General features: G+C 29.3%; 1 protein-coding gene across 1 annotated transcript; it reads right to left on the bottom strand.

The window, feature by feature from the left end:
* Positions 1-5,127: 5,127 nt before the first annotated feature.
* On the bottom strand, positions 5,128-10,541 carry LOC110739189. The gene is made up of 5 exons (XM_021919649.1): positions 10,318-10,541; positions 10,066-10,126; positions 9,100-9,755; positions 7,867-8,021; positions 5,128-5,303 (listed from the first exon to the last, which is right to left on the bottom strand). The coding sequence occupies exons 1-4, from the start codon at positions 10,321-10,323 to the stop codon at positions 7,929-7,931; spliced, it is 816 nt and encodes a 271-aa protein (XP_021775341.1). The 5' UTR covers positions 10,324-10,541; the 3' UTR covers positions 5,128-5,303; positions 7,867-7,928.
* Between the last annotated feature and the right edge of the window lie 1,908 nt (positions 10,542-12,449).

The raw sequence follows: 12,449 nt of genomic DNA, 5'->3' as shown, positions 1-12,449 counted from the left end.
TGTTTTTTTATATTCCGCTCACAAAAATATATAGAGTAATCCTTAAGCCTCCAATTATTCACCCTTTTAGCTTGGGCTAAAGGTAATTGTGTTAATTGCAGAAGGTATTTGTTATCAGGATATTATGCATCTAATGTTTTGACCTCCGATCCATACCACAGTGCAACTAGTACATTGATATCTATAATAATATCTTCCCTGTTAAATATTATACTTAGTATCTTGGATTTTATAGGATATTTTTACCAAGAATAAGCACATGCATTCTAAGCGTGATGTAACTTAAGAGGTTCTTGATTTCCAAACTCGAGGATAAGGTGTCTAATTTTTGTGGAATTCCTTTGGATTCTAAATAAATCACCTATGCTATTATGGTGCATGTAAATGTACTTTTGTAGTTCATACGATTATTGTAGTGATAAAATCATTTTAATGTCGGTGTGTTAGCCTTGTCAAAAACCATATTTGAAGTAGTGATTACTATTTAACCTTTTGAACTCCCTATTATCTCAAAATTTTGGTGATAACATGTTTGAGAAGAAATGACATAATAATATGATATATTATTAATTATTTTTTTCTTAAGATGATAGATTTGGTTTTTGTTGTCTAATTGGCTAGTTAAAGATATTAAACAACAAATGATGTATTATATATGTCTTGTGTGTTTAAGGACAAATAACATACCAACCAAACATCTAAAAGTGCTATATTAGCATAAAACTCTCTTTTAGTAGCTAAAGCTTTGAATTGAAAGGAAACGAGTTTGTATATGATTAGACTTTCCATCGACATATACAATTGTATAGGCAAATAAATACAGGCAAGTTCATATTTATCTAGTAGTTCAATTTGTAATGGTTGTCCTACTTTGACATTTTAATCTATTCACATAAGAAAAATTGCTCCTGAACTATATTTTGGCTGCAACTAACACCCCGAACTTTGACTAGTAGCTTGAACACTACTAACTATTGATTGGGCTGCAATACGTGCCATCAATTACCTTTTAATTACCAGAAATGCCTCAGTTAGAGTGTCTAAAATACCCATTATTGGCACACATTACGCCCCAATCAATAGTTGGTGGCGTTCTACTAGTTAAAGTTTAGGATGTTAACTACTGCACTGACCCAAATTATAATTCAGGGTGTTGAGACCAATTTTACCTTATTTTGATCATACTTTATTTAAATATATTTCGTTAACAACAATAGTTAAGATTTCACACGATATTGGACTTGACAAACTATATATTTACTTTCATAATATCAAAAAAAAATTTGTTTATTTTATTGAGATATACTTAAAGATAATACTTGTCAACTTTAAGCGCGTTAACAGTCATGTCCAATGAAAAAGGAACAGCAACAATGTTAAACAATAAAAATACTTCGTATATTAATTAGTTTATCGAAAAATTAATATCTTCCTCATTTCCTCATCATCCAAAACTCGAAAGGGAGGTAAAGATAAAGTATGAAAAGATGGTGATACTTGATGAGAGATAAAGGAAGATGTGTTGTAAATTTGACAGTTAGTACTGTGTCTTGTAATACCCTAATAAGCCATGCATGTGAGGAAGATGATCCAAGCCAGCCTAGAGAGGTGGTTACGTTGTTAATTGTTAGCCTTTCAAAGTCTAAGGAATGCCTCGGATGCTTGTTTTTTTTTTAAACAAAAGCAAAACGATTTGATGTATATTTTACTTTGTTGAAGAATTTATGTCTCTTGTTACCAACTGATTAATTCATATACCCCCCTCAACTACAACATATTATACTATTTTCCACTTGATTCAATGAATGTACATATAGTAGGTTTAAAACAATTAATTAATAAACTGCAAAGAAAATATAAATTTAACAACCACTTAAAATTGAATCAAATAAAAAAATTATGATAGATCAATTATGAATAGTCTTGCAATGAATGTGCGTGGTACATCGTATTGTTGGAATATACATCTCTCGTGCATATATTGAATCAAATAAAAATCTTTCACACGTATTACTAGAATATACATCAACTTTTTCATAGAAATGATCTATCATACGATTGGTTGCAGCAATGGGAATGGATAAGTTTCATCTAGGTGATTCATTTGAACATTTTCGAAAACTTTTTTGATAGCCATTGCAACTCCACATAAATCTTAACCAACAAACTTATTTACATGCAAAAAATGAGAGAGTTTTTTATAAACCAACAACTGACTCCCTATAAACAGGTACGCTGCCATTAGGAATTGAGCAAAAATCTACACTACTATATGTGTGTAAATTTGTACTGGGTAAAATATATATAAAAGGACGAACATCTACTCCCAATTCCTCTTTTCAAATTTTAATTAAGAATTTTAGGTTGGAAGAAGGGTATGTATAGGAGAACTAATGCAACCGGAATTGAAGGGAGAAGGAGATAAGGATGTCTAAATCAATAAGTGCTCTTGTCATGGTCCTAACCGATACCGAGATATGTACCAAAATTGAGTTAAGCTTTTATTTAAAACCTAACTTGAGCCTTTATATGCCAATCTCAGACAAGTTGGCCTTATTTAACTATTAATTTCAAACATGAACCTAAACCGTATTATGGTGAAGCTTTAGGATAGTAACTTATTCATACAAAATAATAAACCTAGCTAATAATATTAAAGTTAAGTTGATTTAACTGTAAGGAATGACCATTTTGTATCCAATTCAACCCGTGTGATATGATAATTATTAGTGGATTTTTGGTACAACGATGAGGTACTAACAAAGGTGTCTATTTTTTTTTTTTAATTTTTTTATTATTATTTATTTATTTTTTTGAAACACAAAGGTGTCTACTAATTAGTACAAACACTATATGAAATTCAAATTTGGAAACTGTTAAATAAATAATAATGGTATATATAGATAATATAAGTCTATAACAAATAAATTATGTTAGTACTATCAAAGAGAAGATCAAAATGCCAACTTTGATACAAGCTAAGTAACGACATCTTTTAAAAAATCCTTGTAGTGTAAGTTCACATGGAATAAATATGACCAATTATCACAGATTTATGCTGGATCTTGCTGCCTAGATAATAGGGATTTTGTTGCTCATAATTGATTTGTATAAGACAGGCCTACATTAATTTTTTTTTAAGACGGTCAATTCAAGGGTTACTTTAATAACAATTTTTATGGTAACTTTATTCCCTTTAAAGACAACTTTATATTTGTAATGAGTTTGATTGTATTTTAATGTGTAATTTTTTATGGATACATGGTATGAAAACTAATATGATTGATCTAATACATTATAAGTGTTTTTTAAGGCTCTTTTTTGTTCAATATTAGTAAAGGAAAGGAAGATAAATGAATTGAAAGGAAGGGAAGGGAAGGGAAAGTGATTTTATTTTCCGATATTTGATAATGTAAGGAAATAAAGAGAAGAGAAAGGAAACATTTTTTAGTTTTTGTCTTTCCTGTCAAATTTCTCCAATTTTGGAAGGCAAGGAAAGTGAAAATTTTATAAAGACTCTTTCCTTTCCTTTCCTTTCCTATCCTACCAATTCTTGTACCATTTATCATACCAAACATGGGAAAGTTATAAAACTCACATCCTTTATTTTCTTTTCTGGCCAAATCCCACTAACCAAACAAAACCTTAAAGTAAAATTTATGTCAGAAAAATGGTAACTTTTGTAGTATAAGGATAAATTTAAATACTTTTAGGATAACTTTTTTAACCGCTCTTACAATAACTTAATAAAAGTCCGCCTTAATCAAGAATTTGTGAGCTGAGCTACATACTTGATTTGGTAGAGCACATTCTGCTACTAATGTTTAGCTTATTTGCCGAGAATTTCTCTTTTTCTTTTTATTTTTGATCTTTATCAATCTTTTTTGTTTTCTTATAAATGTTTTATAATATACTTGCTCCGTTTTCTAATAGTTGCAACACATGCTTTTTCACGATTTTTATATTAAGAAAAGTGAGTCTCGTATGATTTAATACACTTAAAATGTGGGTGAGAAATTATTAGAAGTATAATGCAGTGGGTCATGATCTTTAAATAAGGGTAATAAAACAACTTACAAAAATAAATAAATAAATAAATAAAAATTAGTGTGTTGCAAGTATTGTGACATTTACATTTTAAAAAAGTATTACAAGTTTGAAAAGTAGACGTATTTTATTTGTACTATCGTCCCCTAAGACAAGATAAAATATTGGCATATATCATCTTTCTTAAAGGGAGACTGGGAGCTAGAGAGAGGAGAATAGGCACTACTATAGAAACGGCCAAAAACAAATGTCCAAATAGGCCTAATAGACCTCCTCAACGACAGTCTCCAATTAAGTCAGCGGTCTCTTTATCAAAGAGACCACCTCATATGGCGTTAATGCGTTATGTATTTGTGAGTCACATCCCTCTTATTATTTTTGTCAAATCTTAATTGTGGTGGTGGTAATGATGGTTGTGCTAGACACTAGAGTTTTTCGGTAACCTCTAATATAATAGGGGAGAATAAGCTGGTTTTGAAGGAGGAATTGGTACAATGTTGTGTCAAAGGATGGTTTATTTTAATTTATTGGTCTAATGGCCTATATATAATTTTGTGAAAACTTAGAGCTCAGAGCTGAGGTATTACCAAAGTTGGTGGATATGGATGTGTTGAATGTATAAAATTAGGGTTTTGAGCAATGGTATTCCGTATAAAAAATTAATGAAAAACCTTATTTTTAGCACATATATATAAGTACAACAGAAATTTTATTAAATAATGTACTTCGTAGTAGTTGTTATTAAAAAGAATATAATTAAGCAATTTGCTCAAAATCCATTATTTATTAAGTTATTTCTAATAAATTTTCCTTTCACATATAATTACCTTATATTTTAAATATCAAATCCTAATATTTTAGTAAATGTATCTCGATTGTGGTAGGACATAATATAAAAACTTTCAAAAAATGTAACGAACATAAATCATTGGTCAATAATGTGGGGGGTCATTTTCTTGCAATAGTTATTATTAACCTTTTTTTTTACGAAATAGTTATTTTAACCTTAATTAAACATAAATAGTTAAATAATCCTTTAAAAACATAAACAAACTTTAACCCAGTTACAAAGCTCTAAGATCATCCATAAACAACAAATAGCATAACCTTAACATAAGTTCAGTAAAAAAAAAAATTAAAAAAACATATGCCTAATCCATACATTGCATATGATACAAGACTTGATTGACAAGCAATCGTAACACTTTCTTGGAGCCGTTGCCGTATCATCTTCTGTGCAGCTCAAATCATAGCATCTGTACAAATATGGGGACACTTATTGAGGTGAGTGTTCATTTGTACGTGAAATTATTATATAATGCAATAAACTAGTTTTAAAGCTCATGTGATATCAGGTCAATATATGTTTACTAAAGTATATGTTTTACTATATAAAATATTACATTAAACATTGCATGATTTAGTGATAAAGATCAAATATTAATGTAATATAAGTTCACCAGATCAAATCTTATTATACAAACCATGTTTAATATAAAGTGATAACAACAAAAGGTGAGATTTGATACCATGTTTAAAGAGCCATGATAATCCAATAAATAGGGGTATGCATGAGATCAGATAATGTCAATTATTAAAGCTCCAAATTTCAAAAAAGATTTCTATATCCATATTTTTCTTGTCTTGTGCATATACTTTTACAATGCTGACAATCTAAATTTAAATTTTATATCATGGATGTTTAACACTTTAAATAGAAACAAGAATTGAGATATAAACAACAATCTTTATAATAATCTTTACAACGCATTATTAGTAATTATATATTTCCTCAAATTGTATAAACTTTACAAATTCAAATCATATATATGCTAAGCGTTGATCACATTTATCATACCGATGTGATGATAAATTAAACTCAATTGTTATTATGTAAATGATTGTATCAATCTCAATATATTTCTTTATATCGTTATTGTTATTAAATCTTTAAATGTATATAATCAAAATTATACAAGACATTGATAAATGTAAAAGTAAATATTTTATGATGAATAAAATTTAGAACAGATCAAGTATATATATAATAAAGTTCACAATAGATGACTTTGCATCATTGCATGTGAAGGAGCCTAAATTAGAAAATGTATATGAATTTGACCATTCCTAGCTTGGATATTAAATTATTGATAAGGGATAATAAGATAGGAAAGTTACATTAATAAAATTGTACTTTCTTTTTGTTGACAGTGTACTTTAATTTGTATAGTTTTACTTGAGTTGTTATTGGAATTGTGTTGGACATTGCATGCATGAAATTGATGCGTGTTCCTTAATTTCATATCACACGCGGAGCACAAATTGGTCCTACTATAGATTTCTTCTAAGTAAACAGAAAGAAAAAAATCATTTAATCAAAACATATGAATACATTTGCAATTTGCAATAATAATTCTAAATGAACTCCCACAACATAAATACATTCAAAGGGTAGAAGACAATAGTAAATAGCTTCATCATCTAGCTTCATAGCTATTATGGATCATACAATTTATGTGGATCACATACATTTCACACTATACATATATGTATAATTATTATGCAATCAATAATTTTAGAGGGGCGGGGTGTCCCTCATCAAAAGACTTTTAAATTGCCTCGACACAAATAACATTAAAATTGGAATCCTATCTGTAAGTGCATGTCTAATTTAGGACCGTACAATATCAAATAATTGCCTAAATTTGTGTGTAAAAAATAGATGTCATGATTTTTGAAAACGAACGTAGTAATCTATCAACTCAGTTGTGGGGTTTCAGATGTAGTTTGAACAATAATTAGTGACCAAGTTAGCAAAGATTAGATCAAGAAGAATAGTCAATCATGGGGATAACAACTACAATAGATAATTTTATGGAAAAGCATGTACATGGCTTAGCTTCAATTCATTTCCTACTTTTCTACCTATAAATATAAAATGGATCGATTAAATTTCACCCTCCAAAATATGAATGGTTCAGTCAATTTTTAAAAAATTGTGAAACATTTTTAATAGTAAATCATAAGATTTGGGTAATATATGTAACCATAAGATACTTCACTATTGGCTTCAAATAATACCATGATAATTAAACACCAATAATGATATTTCTTTTTTCACTACGACGACTATGAGATGAGTCAGGATCGATCCCTCTTATGATGACAAGTGGCACGGATAAAGACAAAAGTATGAGTATTTGATTATTCTAATTGGGTTACTAGCTACACAAAACTAGATACAATCTAGATTACTTAAGATCAATGCTAATTCTTATTAATGATTAATCCAAATAAATTATAAATTTATGATAGTAATCTTCAGAATGTTATGTATCTTTTAGCAATAATTAATATCTCAATTATCCAAACAAATCATATATATAAAATGATTATGACATGACTTGATTATGAAATAAGTTAATTTGACAACATATACTTATACTCCCTCCATCCCATAATATAGTTCATGTTTTCCTATTTTGGGAGTCCAAAATGTTGTTCCTGTTTTCATTTTTGGATAGTATGTAAAGACCATTATACCCTCACTTTTTTAGCTTTATTCATTGTACTTCCTAAATTACCCTTGAATTTTACACATGTTTTGTACATTTTTCCACTTTCTCTCTCTAAATTTTGGCTATAATTGTACTTTTCACTTTTATTAATGTACTTCATCCATTTTTTTCCTCCTATTTCTTAAATACCGTGAAAAAACACAAACAAGAACTATATTATGAGACGGATGGAGTATATTATTATGATTGACAAAATAAACATGCATTAATATGTATAATACAGCTAGAAGATTAGACATACCTTGAATAAGAAGCAATGAAGCTAACTCGTTATTGGCTGCATCTTGATCATTGGTGGGGTCCCTATGACCATAGCTTGGATTCATATGCATGTCTTTTTTGAGTCTTTCCTTCGAAGTCCGGGTGAATCTTCTTCTTCATCATCCTTTTCATAAGCTAAAAATATTTATAGCAATTTTTGATTAATTATTATTATTACAGTTAAATATTTCATGAAATATGATGACTTAAATGGCATCCAAAGACATTATGCACATCCACTTTTATTTCTGGTTATTGTCAATTATAAGTGTCCTTGTCTAAAGTAATTTAATTCGATTCTTGACAATTATATTGTTATTGTTTTTGTATTTTACCAACTCGTTTTCAGGGTGGTAATAGGTAGAGGTAATAGTAATAGTTTGATATGTGATATGAAAAATGTCATGGAAATTCTCACATAAGAGGTGATTAAGTGGTAATGAAAATCTATGAAGAAGAGAAAAACATGTTTGATTTTAGATGAATTAACAAAGACATTTGCAAAAGACTTTCTTAACAAATACTCTCTCAATTCATTACATACTATTGCCATCATTTATGTCTATTCATTAATGGATTGTATACTTTTTGTTTTTAATTGACAATTTGACATCTAATTTATCTAAATCAAAATGCTATAATTCTATTATAAATCAAAAAATTTAGTTCATTTAATTTATTTTTAATTAACATACTTTGGGGATGTTTTTGTCAATTATCTCATTAAGTTAAGACCCACTTAGTGAGTAAAATTAATTAGTTGTAAATAAGAACTCAAAATTAAAATAGCTTGATAAATTACAACTAAACTTTTCACTTTTAACTTACAAAGGATTTTCAATATAAAAAATAACTTCTCATAAAACGCAATTTCTTTATGCTACCTTTATAGCTAACAACTATCTTATCATTTTTCAGGTATCAATTTCATCTAATTTATCAATTTCAACTATTCTTGTCGAGCACCCAGTTATTTCAAACCTTTTTACTATTACATATTGATATATTCTAAATGTGATTAGTATTATTTAATGGTACATTAAAACGACAAGTTATTACTTCCAAGAGCCAACTATTTATGTTATTAATTTAAAAGACAGTTAATATAGAATTTAAAAAGTTGTTACCAAATTAATTTAAGCGACAGATAATATGGAATAAGAAAAGTTTGTCACCATATAGTATGAATTAATACGAGTTCTATACTCCTTACCTTGTTAAACTTCTTGAGAGGGTGCAAATCCTCCTTGATAAGGTTTTTGGCTTTAGAGATGCCATTTTTAGCACGAGAAGCCGGCTTCAAAGTCATCTCAAAGCTTAGTTTTCCATTGCTAGTATCATCCTTAACAAAAGCATCATCATCATAATCATCCTCTAGCTCTTTCAACACTTTCACAGGGTGATAATCAGAGTCTTCTAAGAAAAGGTCAGCAAGAGTAACCCTCCTCTTAGTTTGGCCTTCATCCTCATTAACATCACAATTAGTATCTTTCAATTCCACAACATTTTCAACAACTTCTTCCTCAATGATCTCATGGTCAGCACCGATAACCTTCTCCAATTCATGGCTAAAGAACTCGACATTCATCAAAGGACTTGCTTCATTATCACATTCAATTTCATAGTTGTCGATATCAACATCATGATCATTGACATTATTAGCCATTTCGTGGTCACGAACATCATCATCATCTTCCTCGAGGACTCCATACTTACAAGCCTCCAAGGGACTAATAGCAATAGTTCCAATGGACAGAATCCCATCATTCCAATGGTCGAGCATGTCGACTACCATATGAGCATCATTCCCAAGCAAAACATGCTTATCATTTTGTACCTTTGAGCCTGCACCTTTCTCTGCTCCATCTTCTGCGCCATTCATATTCATGTGTACGTATTTTTGTAAATTAGTATACTACATACGTCATATATTTCAATTAGCAATTATAAAAGAAATTTATTTGTTGAAGTTTTTAACTTTCTACATGCCCTAAGAAATAAGAAATATAGTATAAAACATGCATGACATAGTAGAATTTGTAGCATTAACAATCAAATTTATACATATGATTCTACAATTGTCTAAATTCTTCATGCAATGCATGGAAGCTATCAATAACAATGTTACTCCCTTTAAAATCAAGCTATCATGTTTGTGGAAAAAATGAAAGTAGAGTACCTTGGAGGAAAGCCATGCATGAATTAACATTCAGAAACCGCCGATGAACCCAATTAAAAACCTAAATAAAAGAAATATAACGTATTAGCTGATTTGTTAGCTAAGAATGTTCAAAACTCAGCGAGTCTAAACTATTTCCTCAATACTCTTATTAGTTAAAAACACTCCTCGCGATACCATAGTAGTGTGTTTAAAAACATCATTGAAAATTGTTGATGAATTGTTGCATGGAGAGTAGAGTAGTGTACTAACCTTCATTTTGTTTGTTGCCACTTTTGCTTTGGTTGGTTCCAGAGTAAGGTAAATTTGAGTGTAGCTAAAAAATATTTTGGGTCAAAAAAATTGGGCTAAATAAAAGAAATTGATGTGAGAGAAAGAGAGAGAGAAGAGGTTAAAGATGAATTGGGCCCATGGGCGCATGGTATGTTTTAGAAGAGTTTGTGTTGGGTATTTGATGGAATGATGTATATGTCAAGATTCTTGATGCGACTGTAAGCACGTGACTGGCACCCTCTCATCTATTGCTCTCTTACCTTTCTACTTCTAGTTAACAATTGTCGATTTATTAGGCCCAATTTTAGCCCAAATATAATATGGGTATTATTAATCTATATATGGGTCATAAGATCTTTGCATTTCAATGTTTAAAATGGAAATTCTATGAATTTTGCCATTATTAAAGGTTTGTAGATGTATCTTTTTCAAAGACGGGGAGATAATGTTTGTATTTTAGCTTAATTATTGAGTCAAGTACTAGTGTGTTTAAATGTGTCTCATGATAAAGATAATGTACTATACTTTCAATTTATTTGGGTAAGATATGAGCTAGCTTGATCCTTTAGTACAACATTGAGAAAACGTAGTTGAAAAAGACTAGTTATTTTAATCAATGAGTCTCTCTGTATTATATATACTAGAATTTTATATGATGCGTGCTTGATTTTAATATGTATATAATAACTATTAAGAAATTCATATTTAATCTTATAGAATGATTACCCGAGCTGCATAAGTGCCTCTTATAAGCTTTTTATCACAAATGATTAGTTGAAAACTTTACAAAAATGTTAAAATGATTTATATATAAATTTAGTAGTATGAAAATTATCCTCATATAGAAATCTAATTATTTTGGCCATACACTCTTTCTTAATTTTATAGATGCTAGATAGACTATTAATAAAAAGATTTCTAAAACTTCTTATGATAATAAGTCATAAATAATTAAATACAGTTTTTTTTATTATTATTATTTAAATTGAATATTGAATATTGTGAATTGCTAATACATAATCTAAATTATATTTTAAATATATTTTTTACATTGTGATATATAAATAAAATGATAGAATATTGCGATCAATTGAATATTAAAATGATATATTTTTTAAATATTGATTTTAATGTGAAAATTTTGAATATTTATTGCTTGGCAGATTTATGTAAATGATTTTTTTTTTTTTTTTTTGCTTTCTGATTAATGGAATAGTTATTTAAAATTTGAAAGCTCGCCCTCGCATTATAATACATAATTTCATTTATTCTTTTGGTTAATTACTTATAGGGCAGTTTAGGTAGCTCAAAAGTTAGACACAGACTTTTTACTCTCCCTCCCCCCTTATATAATAGAGATATATAACAGGTTTTTAAAGTGTATTTTCTTGGTGGGAGGAGAAATAAAAGAGAGATGTTATTTTTATTTGACAATATTATCACATGTGTAAAAAATAGACCAATAACTATACGTATAGTTTTATATGCTTTATTAATTAATGATACTCCCTCTATTTTTAATAAGTGCACCTATTACTTTATAATGTTTTGAAAGAAAATAAGTGCACCTTTAAAATGATAGATTACTTGCACACATATCATACAGTACATTAAAATGATAGATCTCTACTCATTAGCATATTGTAGTAATATGCTTGTACATGCTCTTTAAATTATTATTATTATTATTATTATTATTATTATTATTATTATTATTATTATTATCTCAAAAACAAAGTCATACAACCTACAATAAATTAGTGGAAAGCCGAGATATAATCTGGGCCCCCACTCCTCTAACTATAGCAAAGCCTACCCTAGTGAAGATATGAGCTGCAACACAAGCCCCAATGTCTTGCGTCGCCGAGAACCTCTGAACCCGCTTCAGCAACGCAACAGCCTCCTTCTCTAATTCCCCAAGCGAAGAAAAGAGAAGGGAATGAAACTATATCCAATCAGCCGACAACTAGCTTCATACTTCACCCGCTTCCGATGAGCCGCACCAGTCACAATTCGTCCAGGAACAAAGTCAGTCAGTTAGCCCTGTCTGTGTCAAAGGAGAAGACCCTGTTAAGTCCACACATACATCGCGACCACGATCCGAGGAATAA

Source organism: Chenopodium quinoa, unplaced genomic scaffold (assembly GCF_001683475.1).
Source record: "Chenopodium quinoa cultivar QQ74 unplaced genomic scaffold, ASM168347v1, whole genome shotgun sequence".
Taxonomy (NCBI): domain Eukaryota; kingdom Viridiplantae; phylum Streptophyta; class Magnoliopsida; order Caryophyllales; family Amaranthaceae; genus Chenopodium; species Chenopodium quinoa.
Note: the sequence above shows the minus strand (reverse complement) of the source record. Positions and strands in the feature narration are given on the sequence as shown.

What these genes read in the sequence shown, in the direction of transcription:
- LOC110739189 (XM_021919649.1), bottom strand. An exon ending in ATGCATGGCTTTCCTCCAAG is followed by an intron (nt 9,756 to 10,065) that starts GTACTCTACTTT and finishes TGAATGGCGCAG; the next exon opens with AAGATGGAGCAGAGAAAGGT. An exon ending in CTCTCAAGAAGTTTAACAAG is followed by an intron (nt 8,022 to 9,099) that starts GTAAGGAGTATA and finishes AAATATTTTTAG; the next exon opens with CTTATGAAAAGGATGATGAA.